The following is a 21148-nucleotide window of genomic DNA, read 5'->3' as shown; positions in this document are numbered from 1 at the left end:
TGGGGGCCTCATTCAGCGTGTCGAAGAGGCTATTCTGGCAGTCATTGTGGGAATAGGTTGCAGTCAACTGCAGATTGTGGCACACATTGGAATAAACAATGCCTGTCACCTGGGCTCAGAGATCATACTAGGATCATTCTAGTGAATAGTAGAGAACGTTGAGAACACCAGCCTTGCTTACAGAGTTCCAACGAAGCTCATGATCTGCAGCATTGTACCCAGAACAGATTGTGGCCCCTAGTTCTGAGTACAGTCGAAGGCTTGAACCAGAGACACTGATGGTTCTGTTTGTTAGAAGCTATGGTGTGACTTCTTAGGCTTAAGCCATAAGGTTCAGAACTGTAGGGTCCCCCTAAATGGTTCAGGCATGCACCACATGTCGGAGATAGCTACCCAGGTAGATGACTGTGTGTGGAGTGCACACAAGATTAGATTAGGTGACTTTCCATCCAATCCAAATAACAATAGGTGTGGAAAACCCAGAAGTATCTGTTTAAGAAACCAAAAAACACATGCTGCAAGTGAGAGTATTAAAGTCCTAGTAGTTAACTGCCAAAGAATTCACAACAAAATGCTAGAATTTGAACTGCTCCTAAAACTATTGAAGCTCACATGATATAGGCACAGAAAGCTGGTTAAAACATGAAGTTGACAGTAGTGATATGTTTGGGCAAAATTTAAGTGTATACCAAAAGGATAGGGTAACGGGAAATGGAGGAAGCATAATGTTCCCAATAGACAAGAAACTCGAACCACAGAGAGAGTAATTGAAGCTCCATGTGAGATAGTCTGGCCAAGCCTAAGTATAAGGAGTGGACATAAAATTTTAAGTGAAACGATCTAATGACAATCAGGCTCATCTCCTAATGTAATCAAAAACTTGTACTTGAGTTCACTAACCATTCTGCAGTCATCAGAGGGATCTGAAAGTGTGCAACACTCCATTATAATAATTAAAGTTTCGTTAGTGCTGGCTATGACAAGACAACTCCTGAAACATTACTGAAAATAATGTCTTCTCTGAAAACTACCTGATCTAATACGGGGGAGGGGGGAAGACGTGACATCTTTAAGGATACCCATCTCAAAATTGGTATCAATAACCATGAGGCAGTTGTAACAGCAATGAACACTTAAGTATAAAGGGCACCTACAATAAGTAGAAAATCTGTGTGTTCACAAACTAGACAGAGAAGCGGCACTGTCATATCTCAGTGAGGAGCTTGACCCTTTTAGTACAAGACAGGAGTTTGCAGACAAACTATGGCTCAAATTTAAAAGAATAGTTGACAGGGCACTGGATAAGTATGTATCCAGTGAAGCAGTTCATGATGGGAAGGACCCTCCAAGGTATACAGTCACTGAAAAGAAGCACTAACTACTGCATAATAGGTATGAAACTAAATGTAGGGCAATAGATATAGAGATGCTGAATGAAGCTCATTAGGCTGTCGAGAGAGAAATGCATGAAGCCTTTGGTTACTACCATAGCAGAATGTCATTGAAATGCCTTTCACTAAACCCAAAGATATTCTGAGTGTATGTAAAGGCTGTTAATAGCAAAATAGTTTGTGTCCACACACTCACAAATGAGACAGGAATTAAAACTGAGGGTAGCAAAGCAAAAGCAGAAATGCTTAGTTCCATTTTCAGATTTTTCTTTCTAGAGGAAAACCCAGGACTATTGCTTAGTTTAATTCTCACACCACTGAAGAGGCAAGTGAAATCGATATTTGTGTTAGTGGCATTGAGAAACAGCTGAAATTTTTTTCCACAATAAATCATAATGATGTGGACTGAGTGATTTCACGTTCTGATCACACATTTATTTGTAAAGATGGCTACATGCTGAACAGTTAAAAGTTCTGTGGTTTATTGGTATCATCATCATCATCATCATCATCATCATCATCAAATTTGCATTAGTAATTTGTACCCACATTTGTCAATAATAGAAATTCTTCTATGGGACGGGAATATTTGTCAAGGAAAAACATTTTTTTTTTTTCGAATTTTACTTTGCTGTCTGTCAGACATTTTGTATCATAGCATAAGTGATCAGAAATATTTGTTGCAGCATTGTGTACCCCTTTTTGGTGCTGAAGACAGTGTTAATGTGGCCTAATGGATGTCAATTGTGCTTCTGGTAATATATATATATATATATATATATATATATATATATATACACACAAAGATTCCAAGACTTACCAAGCAGGAAAGCGCCGGTAGACAGGCACAATAAAATAACACACAAACACACACACACAGAAAATTACAAGCTTTCGCAGCTGGCGGTTGCTTCGTCAGGAAAGAGGGAAGGAGAAGGAAAGATTAAAGGATATGGGTTTTACGGGAGAGGGTAAGGAGCCATTCCAATCCTGGGAGTGGAAAGACTTACCTTAGGGGGAAAAAAGGATAGGTATATACTCTCTCTCTCTCTCTCTCTCTCTCTCTCTCTCTCTCTCTCTCTCTCTCTCTCTCTCACACACACACACACACACACACACACACACACACACACACACACACACCCCCACCCGCGCGCGCGCGCGAGAGTGTATACCCGTCCTTTTTTCCCCCTAAGGTAAGTCTTTCCGCTCCCGGGATTGGAATGACTGCTTACCTTCTCCCTTAAAACCCACATCCTTTCATCTTTCACTCTCCTTCCCTCTTTCCTGATGAAGCAACCGTGGGTTGCGAAAGCTTGAATTTAGTGTGTATGTATGTTTGTTTGTGTGTCTATCGATCTGCCAGCGCTTTCGTTTGGTAAATCACATCATCTTTGTTTATATCATTGTTCCTTTTGAACTGTAGTGAATTATTTACAACAAACTTCAGCTTCAGAGGGAGTAAATACACTGTGAAGCAGTAGTTGGAATGCCCAACACCTTAAATAGATGCCTACAAGATGAATTTAGGAGAGCACCACATATTATTCTTGCAGCACGTTTTTCACAATGAAGACTTTCTTTCTTAAAGAAGAGTTACTCCAGAACATTATTCAATGTGACATTATTGAATGAAAATATGCAAAATATGTCAACTTACTGATTTCTCTCTCCCCAAGATTTGCAATGATTCTAAGTGTAACTGTGGCTGAATGAAGTTGTTTTAGAAGTTCCAAAATGTTCTTTTTCCAGTTCAAATTCTCATCAGTATAGACACCTAAGAGTTTCAAAGTTTCCACACTATTTATTATTTTCCCACCACGTGTTACACTTGTCATTGGTGTAGTGCCCCTAGATGTGTAGAACTGAATATGTTGTGTCTTTTTAAAATTGAGGGTGAGACCATTCACAGAAAACCTTGGTTACCATTGATTGTATTTCTCTCTGTAAGCTTGTATTGGTTACAATACTAGTGTCACCTGCAAAAAGAAATAAGTCTGCTTGTTGTATAATAGATGAAAGATGGTTTACATATATGAAAAGCAACAGTGGCCCTAAAACCTGTTAACTAAATGTCATAGATCTCTGAAACAGAAAACTGTGGCAAGTGGTTGGAAGTAAGCATGTCACAGCCATCTACAAGAGGGGCAGCAGAAGTGACTCACAAAACTATCATCCAATGTCCTTGGCATCAGTTTGTTATAGAACCATAGAACATATTCTGAACTCAAACACAATGAGCCATCTGGAGCAGAACGACCTCCTCCATACCTACTATAAGGGGTGATCAAACAAGAGGCATAATTACAGAAACCAGTATCTGTATGTTAGAAGTATTGACCCTGGATGTTGAGATACTTTTCCCATTGTGACACAAGGCAGTGGATAGCTGTCTCATAAAATTCCTGGGGCTGTGATGTTAACCAGTTCCACACGCACAGTTGGATGTCTTCATCCGAGGTGAATCGTTTGCCCCCTCAGAGCCTTTTACAAGGGAACTAAAAATGGCGTAATCGCAGGGGTAGAGGTCTGGAATGTATGGAGGGTGGTCAAGAACCTCCCATTTGAATTTCTGTAGGAGTGCCGTGACTGTGTTGCCCATACGAGGCTTTGCATTGACGTGGAGCAGAATGACCCCACAGATGAGATTGCCTGGTCATTTTGATTTGATCGCTTGGCGAAAGGTGATCAAGATTTGTATCACTGGACATTCACTGTTGTTCCGTGCTGCAGGAAGTGATCAGAAGGGGGCCATCTTGGTCAAAGAAGAATGTCAGCATAACCTTCCCTTCGCTCGGGTGGATGGCCTTGGCTTTCTTTGGTGGTGGTTACCCTGGATGTTTCCACTGGATGCTTTGTCTTAGTGACTCTGGTTCGAAGTGATGACACCATGATTCATCTCCAGCTACCACTTGTGCCAGGAATGTATTCCCTTTCCGAGCATAGCACTGCAAATGAGCAAGACAGTGGGCCATTTGACACACTTCCTGGTGTGGGTACACACTTTGTGCATGTGCAGTTGGTTCTTCATGATGGTATGAATACTTCCGACACTCAATCTGACCATGGCAACTATGGCTTTCACTGTCACGCGACGGTCCTGGGTTATGAGCTGGATGGTGACGACAGTAATGCAAATGAAATGTGGTGCTACAGGCTGTGCATTATCGACTAGACACCCGTCCTTCCCTGAAGCGCTTGTGCCATGCCTTGACTCTTGCAAGGGATATGCAGTGTTCACCATACACTTGTGACATTTGTTGATGAATGTCTGTTCCTCCTACTCCTTCTGCTGTCAGAAAATGGACCACCACCTCGTTACTCTTCTGTTGATGCCTCCATGTCATGGCTTGCAATGCGGCTGGCAGCATTGGACAATTGATGCATGTTGCTGCTAGCTCTGCATAGTCACGTGATGTGCACACGTGTCCTCTAGCGATGGGCTGTGAACTTCCACGCTCCAGTCAGAACCACACCTCATTACGCACGCCATGATATTACCCTCCTGTCACCGGTTTGAGCATTCCAGACTCCGGTTTGTTTATTTTTGAAAGCCCCTTAGAATACAGATTTTAAAAACATTGATTATATGAAACCCAACTCACACTCTTCTCACATAACATATTGAAAGCTTTGGATGTAAGCAGTCAGATAGATGCAATATTTCTTGATTTCTGCAAACCATTTGACTCAGTACCAAATGTGTGCTTATTATCAAAAGTACGATCGTATGAGGTATCAAGTGAAATTTGTGACTGGGTAGAGGAGCTTTTGGTAGGGAGGATGGAGCAAGTTACCTTGGATGTAGAGCCATTGACAGATCTAGAAGGAACTTTGTGTGTGCTACAAGGAAGTTTGTTGGGTCTGTTGCTGTTCATGTTGAATATTAATGGTGTTGACGTTGTGGGCAGTATTAACAGTAACCTGAAACTTTTTGCAGTTGATGCAGTTAGCTGAAATGAAGTGCAATCTGAAAGAAGCTGTACAGATATTCAGTCTGACCTTGGTAAGATTTCAAAGTGGTGCACAGATTGGCAATTTGCATGACATGTTCGGAAATGTAAAACTACACACTTCGCAAAACAAAGTGTGGGTAAAACTGGCAGCAGACTTAGGTTTATCGGTACAATATAAGGGAAATGCAGTCAGTCCACAAAGAAGCTTGCTTTCAAATCACTTGTGTGAGCCACCCTAGAACATTGCTCAGGTGTGTGGGACACGTACTAAATAGGACTAATGGGGGATACTGAACATATACGGGGAAGCACAAATGGTCACAGGTTTGTTTGACTGGCGGTAGAGTGTGACAGAGATGTTGAAACAACAACTGGCACGTTCTTGAAGATAAACATCTCTCTCCTGCTAAAGCCTACTGATAATGTTTCAGGAACCAGCTTTAAATTATGATTCAAGGAATATGCTACAACCTCAGACATTTTGCTCCCATAGGGGTTGTGAGGATGAGATTAGATTAATTACAGCATACACAGAGGCATTTAATCAGTGATTTCTCCTGTTCTCCATATGTGAATGGAATGGGGAAAGCCCTAATAACTGATAAAATGGAACATACCCTCTGCCGTTCACTACACAGTGGTTTGCAGAGTATGGATACAGATGAAGATGGAATGGGAGGTGTCTGCATCAGATAAAAGTTTTTGTGCTCTTCATGCTGTTAAAATTTCAAGGCTGTGTCATTCATCACTTTCGTGCTACAGAATGTCAAAACATCGGAAATATCAACCACAATGATGATCCACCCATTCTGTGACTACAGTAGTTTTAGAAACAAACAAAATATACTGAGTTCCCTGTAGTACTTCTCCAGGGAAGTTATGGGTTATCAACCCTATTCCTCTGCCGTAGTTACTTGAGAGTATTCTAGGCGAGGTGAATACATAATAATGTCATAAAAAAAATTATACATCAAATTTGAGCTTACTTTGATGTTATGCTGCTAAATATTATAATCTCTTCTCTTTATTATTGTTTTGTTAGAAACAGCAAGTGTTCTTGAAATATAAATAGTTTTTATTGTTTTCGAGACTCCCTAGATATGGTTTAAACCATGAGCTTGAAAATACTAGTGACAAAAATTTGCAAACAGTTGTTGTATTTGATGTTGATAGTTTTTTGTTATTTTTGGTGCTTAAATTCTATATATTTGCTAACATTTTTAATATTTTTGTATCTATTTAACCTTTTGTTGGGCGAGTCACCTCGTGATGCCACTAGTCATGATGTATCTCCTGGATATGTACTACGATTTTTGTCTTTAAGTGGCACTTTCTTTGTATAAAAAAAGATTGCGGTTATCTTCATTGGTACAAATGTGACATATACAGAACTGAACATCAGGCTGTGATTTTAAAATAAGTTAAATAGTTTACATAATGTAATGCAGAAGTCTAGTAAACAGTTATACAAATAGTCCTCAGTAAACCATAGATTTAAGTAAATTATTGAAATGATCAGAGTGCATCTTAGTGTCTTCATTGCTCCATACAGATAGACAATTTTTGCATGGTTTTGCAAACTAAAAAAGATGCATACCACATTTTTCGAAGATGCACACCTTTGGAGATGTGAAATTTGAGGGTGCTTCCTTTTTGTTTTTTCTAACTATACCTACAAGAGACAACCTCCTTTTCTGAAATTCTATCACTAATTCCAAACTAGTGAACCAATTATCCACTGTAATGCCCCTACCAGTCTCATGTATTGGCTCAGCAAGTCTCAGAAGTACTGCTTTGACAGAATTTTTATTCTGAAAGAGATCTCCTGGCAGTAGTCCACACTACAGAATGTTCGGAAATTCCTGTTAGAAACTTCTAGGACTTCTACAGGGGAGTGATTACATAATATTTTGAATAAGAAACCAGTCCATAAATGGGCCATTTCCATTGTACAAGTATTTCAATTCATATGGTTAATACGTCCACTTCTACCTAAGGAACTGAGTTAGGTGTGACACAGTACAGTTATTAGGTAGCAATTTGAAAGGAAACATAATGCAACATCCATTTGTTACTTAACCATATTTGATTATATCAGTACTTAAACATAACATGTTTATATTATTCTGAAACAAAAAAGGACACAGCATACTGTACATACAGAACAGTATGGATGCAATACAACATCAGGTGATCATCTGACATAGTACCAATCATCTTGTCTACTCTGTTACATACCAGAACAAGCAGCTCTTGAGGTTTTTCTCTTTTGCCCAGCAGATATGGATGCATTACACATCTGAATAGATATTGTTGTAGAATGGAACCAGTACATTTCCAGACATTGGTTCTTATTCAAAATATTATGTACTCACTCCTCTCTACAAGTCCTAGAAGTCTGTAATGGGAATTTCCAAACACCTGTACGACTCCATGTTGTAAGTATAGTGTAGCTTAGTGACACACAGACAAAAGATTTTTATTCCACATTTATGTGGTTTCAACTGGTGTAATCCACACTGCCATCGAAATACTGGTAGCTGCTCATCAGTAGTAACGTTTTGACCAATGGGGTAATGTGTCTTGTAGTTATTCACAAACATGGTGAACATTTCCCTCGTGGCGGCCAATTTGTCTATTTTCCTTTGTTATTGACTTGAGATGCCATGATCGAAATAAATGCATCTTGTTAGGAATCGGAAATGTTTCTCAGACAGTTATTCTGAAAATACTGACGCCAAGATCATCTGTTGCCCAGAAGTCGTGAATACTTTGCCATACTTCAGTAAACACACCAACAGAAATAGACTTTCATTGTGACTATATCTGTGTGTCTGCAATCACTCTCACATTCAAAATTCCCTTCCAGATCAGCTACGCACCTGCTGGTATTTTCCATGATGAGATGTATCATCACTAATGAAAAGGCTCCAGCAATCGAATTCAGTCATCATATTCTTTTCATTTCCCACTAACCCCAGGCAGTTTGGTCAGTGTATTATGGAGCCATCACTGTGTTGTTTCCCAAGGCACATTTCTCCATTTATTCCATACTTACCTGAAGTAAAATAATAGATATGTTTTTATATCATATTATATCATCATTACTATGTTGTTATAAATAAAATAGAAAGAAACATTCCACATGGGAAAAATATATTAAAAACAAAGATTCCATGACTTACCAAGCGGGAAAACGCCGGTAGATAGGCACAATAAAAAAACACACAAACACACACACAAAATTTCGAGCTTTCGCAACCAGCGGTTGCTTCATCAGGAAAGAGAGTGAAAGATGAAAGGATGTGGGTTTTAAGGGAGAGGGTAAGGAGTCATTCCAATCCCGGGAGCGGAAAGACTTACCTTAGGGGGAAAAAGGATGGGTATACACTCGCGTACGCACGCACGCACACACACACACACACACACACACACACACACACACACACACACACACACACACACACACACACACACACACATATATCCATCCACACATATACAGACACAAGCAGACATATTTAAAGGCAAAGAGTTTGGGTAGAGATGTCAGTCGAGGCGGAAGTGCAGAGGCAAAGATGATATTGAATGACAGGTGAGGTATGAGTGGCGGCAACTTGAAATTAGTGGAGATTGAGGCCTGGTGGATAACGGGAAGAGAGGATATATTGAAGGGCAATTTCCCATCTCCGGAGTTTGGATAGGTTGGTGTTAGTGGGAAGTATCCAGATAACCCGGACGGTGTAACACTGTGCCAAGATGTGCTGGCCGTGCACCAAGGCATGTTTAGCCACAGAGTGATCCTCATTACCAAGAAACACTGTCTGTCTGTGTCCATTCATGTGAATGGACAGTTTGTAGTATGTTTTACACCGGGGCGGTGACAAGGGTAGGAGCCAGAGGGTAGGAAGGTGGTTTGAGGATTTAATAGGGATGAACCAAGAGGTTACGAAGGTTAGGTGGACGGCGGAAAGACACTCTTGGTGGAGTGGGAAGGATTTCATGAAGGATGGATCTCATTTCGGGGCAGGATTTTAGGAAGTCGTATCCCTGCTGGAGAGCCACATTCGGAGTCTGATCCAGTCCCGGGAAGTATCCTGTCACAAGTGGGGCACTTTTGGGGTTTTTCTGTGAGAGGTTCTGGGTTTGAAGGGATGAGGAAGTGGCTCTGGTTATTTGCTTCTGTACCAGGTCGGGAGGGTAGTTGCGAGATGCGAAAGCTGTTTTCAGGCTGTTGGTGTAATGGTTCAGGGATTCAGCACTGGAGCAGATTCGTTTGCCACGAAAGCCTAGGCTGTAGGGAAGGGACCGTTTGATATGGAATGGGTGGCAGCTGTCGTAATGGAGGTACTGTTGCTTGTTGGTGGGTTTGATGTGGACGGATGTGTAAAGCTGGCCATTGGACAGATGGAGGTCAACGTTAAGGAAAGTGGCATGGGATTTGGAGTAGGACCAGGAGAATCTGATCGAACCAAAGGAGCTGAGGTTGGAGAGGAAATTCTTTAGTTCTTCTTCACTGTGAGTCCAGATCATGAAGATGTCATCAATAAATCTGTACCAATCTTTGGGTTGACAGGCTTGTGTAACCAAGAAGGCTTCCTCTAAGCGACCCATAAATAGGTTGGCATACGAGGGGGCCATCCTGGTACCCATGGCTGTTCCCTTGAATTGTTGGTATGTCTGGCCTTCAAAAGTGAAGAAGTTGTGGGTCAGAATGCAGCTGGCTAAGGTGATGAGGAAAGAGGTTTTAGGTAGGGTGGCAGGTGATCGGCGTGAAAGGAAGTGCTCCATTGCAGCGAGGCCCTGGACGTGTGGGATATTTGTGTATAGGGAAGTGGCATCAATGGTTACAAGGATGGTTTCCAGGGGTAACAGACTGGGTAAGGATTCCAGGCATTTGAGAAAGTGGTTGGTGTCTTTGATGAACGATGGGAGACTGCATGTAATGGGTTGAAGGTGTTGATCTACGTAGGCAGAGATACGTTCTGTGGGGGCTTGGTAACCAGCTACAATGGGGCGGCCGGGATGTTTGGGTTTGTGAATTTTAGGAAGTAGGTAGAAAGTAGGAGTGCGAGGTGTCGGTGGGGTCAGAAGGTTGGTGGAGTCAGGTGAAAGGTTTTGTACGAGGCCTAAGGTTCTGAGGATTCCTTGAAGCTCCACCTGGACATCAGGAATGGGATTACCTTGGCAAACTTTGCATGTAGAGTTGTCTGAAAGCTGACACAGTCCCTCAGCCACATACTCCCGACGATCAAGTACCACAGTCGTGGAACCCTTGTCAGCCGGAAGAATGAGGGCTATGGATTGTGCAGTTTGGAACTGGTATAAGGACTGATGGAAAGGAGGATTGCAGCCAGAGATGGGAACTTTAAGTGTGAGGCCTTTGGGGGTAATGCCAAATGTCAGACAAGCCTGAGTAAATAAAAATATGGGAGCGTAATCTGGCTAGGGTGAAGGCATGTTTGCGGAGGGAATGTAAATAAAATTTAATGGGGTCGTTGTAGGGATGTTGTGAGGTTGACATGGTATTAGAAGGTGTAAAGGGTAACATGAGGTTAGAGAGAGAGAGAGAGAGAGAGAGAGAGAGAGAGAGAGAGAGAGAGAGAGCTGTGAAAAAAGTTTTAGCCTCAATTTCATTCTTGGTAAGTCATGGAAACTTTGTTTCTAATATATTTTAATATGTTATTATTATTATCATCATCATCATCATCATCATCATCATCATCTTCTTCTTCTTCTTTTCCTTTTGTATTCACCCAAGTAATAATTTTTTTCACTTTCTTGTACTACACCAGGCTACCACCTATCAGTAGATGATTTTGCAAATGCACGTCATGTACTAGACATGTCCACCTGCACTTGGACCCAGATACACTCGCTTACCTGCACAATGTCATAATAGATACTGGCAGCACCAAAATTAATACCATAATGACCAATGCATCCTCTGACTTGAGAGTGACAATTTTATGTAATTTAATTATTTTCTTAAGTACTAGCCACAGCCGTACAGTTGTTTCTCCCCTCTCTGCTGCCCCCCCCCCCCCCCTCTCTGCCGTCCACACCTCCCCCCTTGCCACCCTTTCCACCACACACTGCCGCACTCTACCGCCCTTTCCTCCACACTCTACCGCCCTTTCCTCCACACACTGCCGCACTCTACCGCCCTTTCCTCCACACACTGCTGCACTCTACCGCCCTTTCCTCCACACACTGCCGCACTCTACCGCCCTTTCCTCCACACACTGCCGCACTCTCCCGCCCTTTCCTCCACACACTGCCGCACTCTCCCGCCCCACACCCTCTCCCCATGCCCTCTGCCGTCTTCTCACCCCCACCCCACCCCACGGTCTCTCTCTCTCTCTCTCTCTCTCTCTCTCTCTCTCTCTCTCTCTCTCTCTCTCTCTCTCTCTCTCTCTCTCTCTCTCTCTGCTCCCCCCCCCCCCCCCTTACCCCTGCCCGCTCTTTTCTTTTCTGAACTACAGGTAGATTTGTAGTGAGTTACAGATATCTGAAATTTTAGTGTCCATGTGGAATGGACCTGAACTGCTTTTCATGAGTTGTGTACTTATTGCATACACAATGAGGATTTCATCCACTTGCACAGCTGTTTGGCATGTGCACTATCATTTTGACAGACATGCTGTGTGTTTTAGACAGCACAGGAAGAATGCTAATGTGGGAGTGTTGATGTTTTGTGATGTTTGAAGCATCCATGTCTATAACATGGAGCACATTATAACATATTATATGTAACCAAAACACCAACTCAGTAATGCTGCCATCTTGTAGAACAGACATGTTTAGTTCAGTAGCTGAAATATGTTTCTCAGTTGCATCTAAGGATTTCTGTAATGTTCTATCTGATTCTCCTTTAAAATGCTGTCATACCTAAATCCACCATCATTGTTGATAATTATTAAGTACATGAAATGAACTATTTCATATGCAAAGTGGCGTGAATTTATAAGATGTGGTTTATGACCTTTGATTCTGTTTTGTGAAATATGATTCTCAACAAAGTTGATGAACAAATATTTGTTTGACAAACGTGTGTGATTACCGAGCATAAAACTAATATTTTTACAGAAGGTTATGAAATGAGAAAGTTCTAAAAATCATGTGTCTTCTTGCTGAAATTTATTTTGGTACCTGTTTCAGGCAAGTATATATGTGATGGTGACCCTGACCCAAGGAATAGGTATGCAACTCCACCAGGATCAGAATGCTAGCAGCTGTGCTGTTTCTTGGAAACTCATAAGTTCCATACTTGTTTAGTTCCAGTGACTGTGTGTGTCAGTGAATATGGAGTGTATGTGAGAAAACCTATTGAGTGATATGAAAATTTGCAGTTGTGTATTTGAAAAAGTCAAAGTACCAAATTGACTGTTTGTAATAATCTAAGTCATACCTCAACATTTATTTTATCATAAAGAGTATTTTAAATTCATTGTAAAATGATGTGTACAATAATGCTGTTACTATGAAAGGCATTTCAGGTAAAACCTTTCAAAATACATAACTGGTTCTTATGATATGGACAGTGATTCCTTGAGGCTAACTGAGGAAAAAAAGAACGAATGGATGTCATTGACGATGTGCAGTTGGGTGAATTTATACCACAGTTAAAACATTAGATAAGTTGACTCATGTATTTAAAAAGTGAAATGGCTATTTTATAAGTATTTAAATCCAAATCTGATTTTTTAACATGTATGAAACACACTGAAAATTGTTGGCATTTTTATTCTGCCTTAATTTACATTCTTATGTTTATACCAAACAATGAGAAATATTGAACAGATAGGCACTAAGGCAGCAGAGCAATGCAATACAGTTCTTTAAAATTTCTAGTATTCCGCCTATAATCAGCTCTTTTCTTTGTTTTACTCTTTCTTTTTTTATGTGATTCTGTTGCTTGTGTGTATTGCAGTGCAAAGAGTATATATTTTCCTTTCTTTATTTTTCCCTTTAGTGACAAGAAATCTCATTTAATGGTGCAAATTTTAGTGGTATACATGTAGAGACTTATTTCCTTAATCAAAATATATTCTGGGTTATTTGTTTCATATCTGTGTCATGTTGTGTAGTTATCAGACTGAAATAATTAATTTTCAGAGAAGTGTAACTATTTGAAATGTGATATTTTTTAATCGTTATAAAGTTTAAATGTAACTTAAGATTCCTGTATAAGGTACTACACACATTTACTTCAGGTTATAAGTACATTGAAAAATTACAAACTAACAAAAAGGCTGAATGTATTGTTGAATGAGAAATAATATATATAATAACTCTCTCCACCACTCCTCCCCCCCCCCCCCCCCCCCCAAATTGCAGAATGGTTGTCAGTATTTAGATATATGGTTTGCATTTACTCTGGCTGAATACAGATGTTCACTTTCTAAATGTAATACTACAGCTGCACAGTTTAAAATTTTGTATCTTAAGGATATCATCATGTACATTTTTGAGACAACATAACTTGATGGTATCATCAAGAAATTTCTGTCAAATGCACAGGTTTCCATACCCAGCTGTATGAACTATTAAAAAGTGAATCATGCCAGTGGGAAAAAATGACAGTTAATCTTAAGTATCTTTACTAAGACAGTTTCAATCTGTGTGTCTATCACATGGGAAATCAGTTCTGTTGCATATGTTGCCTTTCAAGAACATTGCCTCTTCATATGTGTAACTTTTTGATGGTTTGTAATTCTTGGTATTTATACCAATTACTGCATTAAAATTTTTTATGTAATCAAATCTGGATTGAAACAGTGCCTTAAAAAGGCAGAAAGTGTAATTATTTAATGCAAATTCACTCTGCATTTTTTGTCCTTAAATGTATTTCATGTGTACTGTTTACTGTCAAATGTCAGTATCAGGACTGTGTAAAAGTTTGGTGCTGATTTTTCTCTGTTTGAAAATTGACAAGATGGTCTAAGCTTTTTTTCTAACTAGGAAATAGTGTAACTCCGTACCTTTTCTAAGGTTTAAGTGTAACAGTCACTAAGAAACTAAGTGTAAAAACTGAAGTATTAGTTTGCATATAAATGGTGCCCTGCTTTCCTTGAGGAATGAAATTTTAAATATTAATTTTACTTAATAGTACAATTTTCCCAAAGTTTAGAAGTAGTACTAGTGGTAATAGTTATAGCATTATTATAAAATTTAGTTTCAGTGCATTGCTTAACTGCTTCATTGGGATTTCTCAATATTTTGAAAATCTTTGCTACAATTGATTAGTGATCTGTGTAACTGTTTGACTAATTACATACATTATACTTTTGCTGCCTCTTTGTTGCTGTACAAAGTGGCACACTATGAAAAATTAAATAGATTTCAGGAATTTTTTAATCAGCATAAATAGTTAATATTTGTTTTTTTTTTTTTTAACTAATCTCAGTCATTTGACTCTTGTAATGTGCTTATGATTGCAAATAGTTTCAATAACATTCTCAGTTTTTCTCTCTATTAAATAGAGTATATTAGTACCCTTGTCTCTGCAACCCCTCCTTTTGGTATTCTATTTACTGAAGCTCACAGTATTCACACAGAATTAACAATATTATTTGGCCAAATGTAGAAAATACTGAGACGCGGAATTATTCATGATATATAAACTGTAAATTTTAACTCTATTCTTTTGTTGACCTTTTGCAGCCTCACACACATTTGAAATTATGGCCTAAGAGGGACTTGTTCCATATATTTGGCATGTTTTCAGCTATTTGTTTTGATGGCATTTTACAAACATTCTTGTGAACTGCCGATTTAACTAAAGACATTTTTGTCATAGAGAAGATTTATCAGATTGTGTGAAATGGGAATGCATTTCTCATGTTGCCTACACCACTGCCTTGTTACAGCTTTCTTTCTGATTAGTGTTGAAACACTTTTTGATATCATTGAACAGCTCATTCCTCTAAGTGAGTGTTCATTGCCACTTTCAGGTATCTGCTTTGCTTTGCTTCTCATTGAAGCATTTTCTTTAAATCCAAATACTGATTTATATTGTGCAGTGCTGTTAGAATTGCTTATTTTCTTAATATAGGGATCACGTATATTGCTACAAGAATTTCTGTTCCTGTTCCTGTTCCTGTTTCCATAACACTGTCCTCATTCTGTGAAGAATATTTCTGAAAACTAACCATAAATTGTGTGATGATAAATATTTGTCAATCTTACCACTGTTCTGTTTATGATGGCAAATGAAGCTCAATTAAATTTGGTCAATTCTGTCATTTGTTAAACCTTTCCAAATTAGGTTAATGTAGGGCCACTTTCATCATTGTACCATTAATCTCAGTCCACTTCTCATGTGGGTTTCTACCTCCTGTTTTCCTAACTATCAGATCAAGTAAACAATTGCTATTCTTCCTGTCATTCATAAGTCTTTTATCTATTTACTGATATGAATACACGTTTTGTAGAGATACGTGGCGATTTTAAAGTAATACATGAAAGATGGGCAAAATGATTTTGCATGAAGTTAATAAGATTTCATTTTATGTAGAGGAAATATGGTTTGAATGTCAAAACACAGTGAATAATTTAATTAATAATGATGTTGTTGTAGAGTTAGCAACATATCTGCTAAAAGGCTTAAATTTATGCTCATCTCTATGAAGGCTTACATTTATGCATGTATCTGTGATGTCTTCTATCCTTATTCTCATCTGTGATAGCGCTGGCATGCATTTTTGTTTCTTAGTTATGGTATAGTGTTTGTACTAATTTCTCTCGTTTCCTTCTAAGAGTAGGGTAACCACAGCTATACTAAATTTTTTTACTGTTAGTACAATCCTTTGACAAAAATATGCCATGTCTTTGCACTCAGTAATGATATCATTAAAATGCAACAGTCAGTGATGAGCTTCCACTCCAGATCAGTAAGAATCACTTTGATACCACTGGTATCACATGAGAATTTACAAATTGAATTAATGGATGTCAGAGGCTGAACATCACATTGAATCTCCCTCTTCAACAATCACACTGTTAAATTTTTTGTTGAAGTCTGATTTATAATGTGAAACATGACAACAGCATGTATTCAGTGAAACCAGGAGTCCACATTTTATGAAATTCCACCGACATACAATAGTATATAAGCTACTGATACAAAATATCTCAATTGAGAATCCTCTTTCACAAGTTCAGTCATATTTAATTTTCTGAAACACAATCTCAGTATCAATATTGGCTCTACAAAAAGGGGAAAAGAGAAAAGAAAAATAACTTTATTCACATTTGAAATATATATTATATTAAATTGTATCACTCATGTTATCATCATAATCTTTGTTAAAATTACTCAAATCAAAGTAGTAAATTTAATTTTGTTACTTTGAATTTCATGTCATACTGTTGTGGATGCATTTGATAAGTTTATTATGCCTCTGGATTTGCATTACATAAACTAAATTTCACAGTTACTCAATAGGCACTTCTCTCCAGATAATTTTTCCTCATTTCCTCTCTTTGAGACAAAAAAAAAAAATTAGTCTAAAATTTACCACCTTGAAAGTAGTTGTTAATGAGTGTACTTGAAAACTCTGTATTTACTGTGATTATGTGTAACAATTGTAACAGTCTGGCATTATACCTGATATGGTCCAGTGATCTGCAAGATGCAGTGATGTTTTACTGTCTCCGGAGAGCGAGCATTGAAGCTATTGTTGGAATCACATGCACAGATCTGAAAAGTAACATTTTAAAATTAATGCTGTTGCAGTGTTAAATGTAAATTAGTGACCGTTTTTCCAGTATTGATGTAATAAACAGGGAATGTATGATAGTCAAGTTTCACTCAAAATATTCTGTATGCTTGTTACCTGCATCTATTTTCTTCGTATATCCCAAAGTATTTGTTTTGCAAACACATTTCTTTATATGTATGGAGATATGACAAACACTTTCTTCCATTTTTTTACAACCATGGTTAACTTAAGTGTTTAAGGAGGCAGAAACATTTAATAAATACTCACCTTCCTCTGCAGGCCTGAAATTTGTCTGATGTCATGATGCATGAATTGTTTAGTACTTTTGAGCTGGATACCCAGCATAAATTTTATTTTGGCCTTTGCTGTCCATCGTGGTTTTACTTTTCTGCTTGTGATCACGTTTCATTTTCACGGATAGATTTTCATGTATTGTCATATTCCATAGAGAGGTTCTACAGTTATTTTGTAAATTTTCAAAGCTACCTGATTCATACTCTAGAATTTCCATATTTTATAAGCTTTTTAAGCTTAATTATGTGGCAGTTATTCTAATCCTGTAATCTGTTATTGCAATAATGTGTATCAGTCAATTTCTGTCTTTGTGATAATTTATATACTGTCCAGTGTTTTGCATGGTAATTCTGATTAAAAGGAGTGGTGTGGTGAAATTCCTTGAACTCCAAATCTACAGGTGATTCCAAATAGTTTGTGCAGTCACTTACTGCACAACTAGAGACAAAATTTGCGGTGTGGTTATTGTGTACTGAACTCTGATTACATTAGACAATTTATTAATGATGTCAGAATACTCCAAAAATATTATACAGGCAGTTTTCAATATTATGCTGGATGTAGGGATAAAGTGATGAAATCTACACTGAAAATAGTTTTTCAGTGTTGGGGGTGGTCACATTGTTGGTAGATAAATATTTTCATTGGTGTTGTAGAGAACAAAACAAGAATCTGAGTCATGAAAATGGAGCAGAAATTATACATTTCTAGTTCAACATTTCATTAACGTTTTCTGAAGCAACAGTAAATTCAAGTCGTGTCATGCTGATTTTGAGTGCACTATGGGTTATTTTACAATAGCTGTGACTGAGACTGGGGATTGAAGAGAGTAGCCACATTTGTTAATACTTTTCGTTGTTGCATAATTTTTTCCTCATCTGCCCTGAAAACATCATATACTTCATTACAAATGGACATTTCATACACTCATTTTAGAATTCTAAAGGTAAATATTTACTCATAATGATGCACAGTTTTTCATTAGTTTTTATGGCTCTGAATCATTTCTCTCTCTCTCTCTCTCTCTCTCTCTCTCTCTCTCTCTCTCTCTCTCTCTCTCTCTCTCTCTCTCTCTCTCTCTTGCAGAACACAAACATTGTAATTTTGAAATTAATTTAGAATTTGAGGTTTAATCTTTCTCATTTGAGTAGTTTCAGAACTGTGTGGTCGGGTGGGTTTTGCATTGGTGCATCTGTCAAATAGCAAAAGTATCTAATTTTGTATGTTTAAAATTATATGAAATCACATGTTCACAAGACTTCATTTGTAATATGTTACTATATACTGTGTGTTGCTTTACTTTTATTGGAATATGTGCAGTAGAAATTAGTATGAAAATCTTTTGCCACAATAATTAGACTCTAAAATAAAACGGAAGACCACTTCAAACATAAAACACAGTATTGAAGGTGGCTGCAGATTCTCATATTTGATAGTGTCAAATACCGTGTTAGTGCTGAAATAAAAGAATTAACTTGTCTAGAACTGATAATAACCAAAATTTGCCCCGTGAGTGGCAGTGTACCATCCTCAAAGTGACATTTTATGGTCCATGATGGTTCAGTGTACTCTAGAGTGCAGTGACTATATATGCTGCAAAGCATTAAAAATTAAAGTTTAATGGACTGCTCCAAGTTCCTTTTTGTCAGTGTTGTTTGAAATCTCAAATATATTGTCCAATGTTTGTGCCACTGTATTGTAAATGTAGTATTTGAGAACTTTTGTTATTGCTATGATATCTGTTTGTCTTTGTGACATTCTACAATAGCTGTGTTACATAGAGCACATCAGTTTCACATAATAAGTCCTTCCCCACACACATTCACACCCTTCTCCACCCTCTCTTCCTCCAACAGACAACTTCTGTTGTTCCTTGAGTATGCAGATTTTCCAGCAAAATACCAGATAATCATTTTGAATATATCATTCTAAGTTTGTGTGACAGTAATTTGCAGCAGCAATATATTTCCTGAAATACTGTTTCTCGACTGTCAAATAACACAACTTTTTTGTTGTGTGAAGTGTTTTGTTTTCTTATTAAATTTTTGTGTCTGTAAAAGGTAAAATATATTTCCATTTATATGTAAACTTATGGTGAAGTGAAGAATTTAAGAGATTATTGGTTACAAAATTTTGCCCTACATAACATGTTGTGTTCAGTTTGTTGTGTTTACTCTATACCCTAAATTGCTGAAAAATATTTTTCCCCATTCGTAGCAAATATGTTTAAACATGAGTTGTCTGAAATTATTTCTTATACAAAATTCAAAGCACAATAGTGACTCTGCTTATTTGGCTCCTGTTTTTGGATGAATTGTAAACTATATACAAAGAAATCATAGTAAATTTTTTGAGTCCTGAGTAATAGCCATAATATGGACCTTGACTGTAATATAAGAAATCATCATTATCTGTTACCAAGATGGTATCATTAATTTCCCTCTGATGTTTTAGAATCAGTAGTTAAAATAGAGCTGAGATTATATTATTGTTAGAATTTAGAAAGAAATGTTTATATGTGTGTCTTTGTTAAACAATAATATTTTTATGTATGCTTTACTGTACAATACCCAGCTTTATATTATTTTGTTTTGCAGTAAAATAAAATTTTATGTAAATGTATAATATTTTACATGTGGCTTGTAATTTTTCATGCAATATTTGCACCAATATCAGTTGTTTCTTAGGCAGTTCCTGCACTAATTACCATTATATTAACCAATCTCAAGCTTTCAAAGTTTATCATCATTTTAGCCTTACAGCTAATAAATTGTTACTCTAAATAATATAAGAATGTTATTTATTTATGCTGTGCTTCACTGTTTGAAACATGGAGCTCTTCCAGTAATACTGTACAACAGTGTTGTTACACATACAATTGATGTTATGAAACACCTGTGTCATGATTTATTTTAAAGTAATTTCCTGTATTTTGTGTCGTTACAGTGTGAAGTAGGTATCTGATGCTACCAGCATTAGTGCTTACAATCGTATGGTTTGTATGGGGTGTTCACAGAGGTTTTTAAAAATACCTCTGTCATTAAAATATTGTAATAAAGTATTTTGTACATTATTAAATCAGTGTGTCACAGCAAAATTATTTAATTACCAAAATGATTTCCACAGCCTTGAACATTTGTTTTAAATTTATTTCTTAGAATCTCGTATTTGTATGGGCAGAAGGGAGGGGCAGAAGTCTTTGATATGTTTGCTACTTGTAAAGATGCAGGCATTTATAATTTTGTATTGGGCATTGCCATTAGTTCAGAATTTAATGTCCTCAGTGAAATAATTGAACATCGTTATGGGTACCTAAAACTTCCATTTTCACTGTAGCTGGTTAATTCTTGTAACTTTAGGAGAGTTAAATGCTGACTGGAATTGGCTTCTTGGGTGGAATTTCGTTTCTAGGCCTTTGCATGGCAGTAATCAGATTCACGTTCTAAGGATAGAAAGTTGTTGTTCCTTTGTGGCTACATTACTCGATGCTTATTAGCATTTCTACACTAGCTTGTGTGACCAGAACAAAGTTCATGAAAGTATATTTGGCTCATAGCCCCCAAGTTAATCAAATGTCGACTTTTACCGGAGGGTACATAAAGTCCACACATTACATATGTAGAAACCTGAGGTTCATGACCTCTATAATGGTGGGATGGAGTTGAGGGTGTGTGTTGTTGTTGTCAGGGTTTGTTTGAGCTAACTCGATTGCCAAGGCTTGCAACAATTCCTTAAGGATAATTCCCATGTGGTATTGCTGACGACATGATTAACCAAGCAC

General features: G+C 37.8%; 1 protein-coding gene across 9 annotated transcripts in view; it reads left to right on the top strand.

Annotated features, from left to right (window-relative positions):
* The window catches only part of LOC126297664 (F-BAR domain only protein 2), a 296630-nt gene extending 276185 nt beyond the window's left edge, over positions 1-20445 (top strand). For all 9 annotated transcript variants that reach the window (XM_049988748.1, XM_049988756.1, XM_049988754.1 and 6 more), the window contains one exon: positions 12509-20445. In XM_049988748.1, coding sequence (XP_049844705.1) covers positions 12509-12579 — 71 coding nt within the window. In that variant the 3' untranslated portion in view covers positions 12580-20445. The remainder of the gene's footprint in view (positions 1-12508) is intronic.
* Positions 20446-21148: the final 703 nt, after the last annotated feature.

Source organism: Schistocerca gregaria, chromosome X (assembly GCF_023897955.1).
Source record: "Schistocerca gregaria isolate iqSchGreg1 chromosome X, iqSchGreg1.2, whole genome shotgun sequence".
Classification (NCBI taxonomy): domain Eukaryota; kingdom Metazoa; phylum Arthropoda; class Insecta; order Orthoptera; family Acrididae; genus Schistocerca; species Schistocerca gregaria.
Note: the sequence above shows the minus strand (reverse complement) of the source record. Positions and strands in the feature narration are given on the sequence as shown.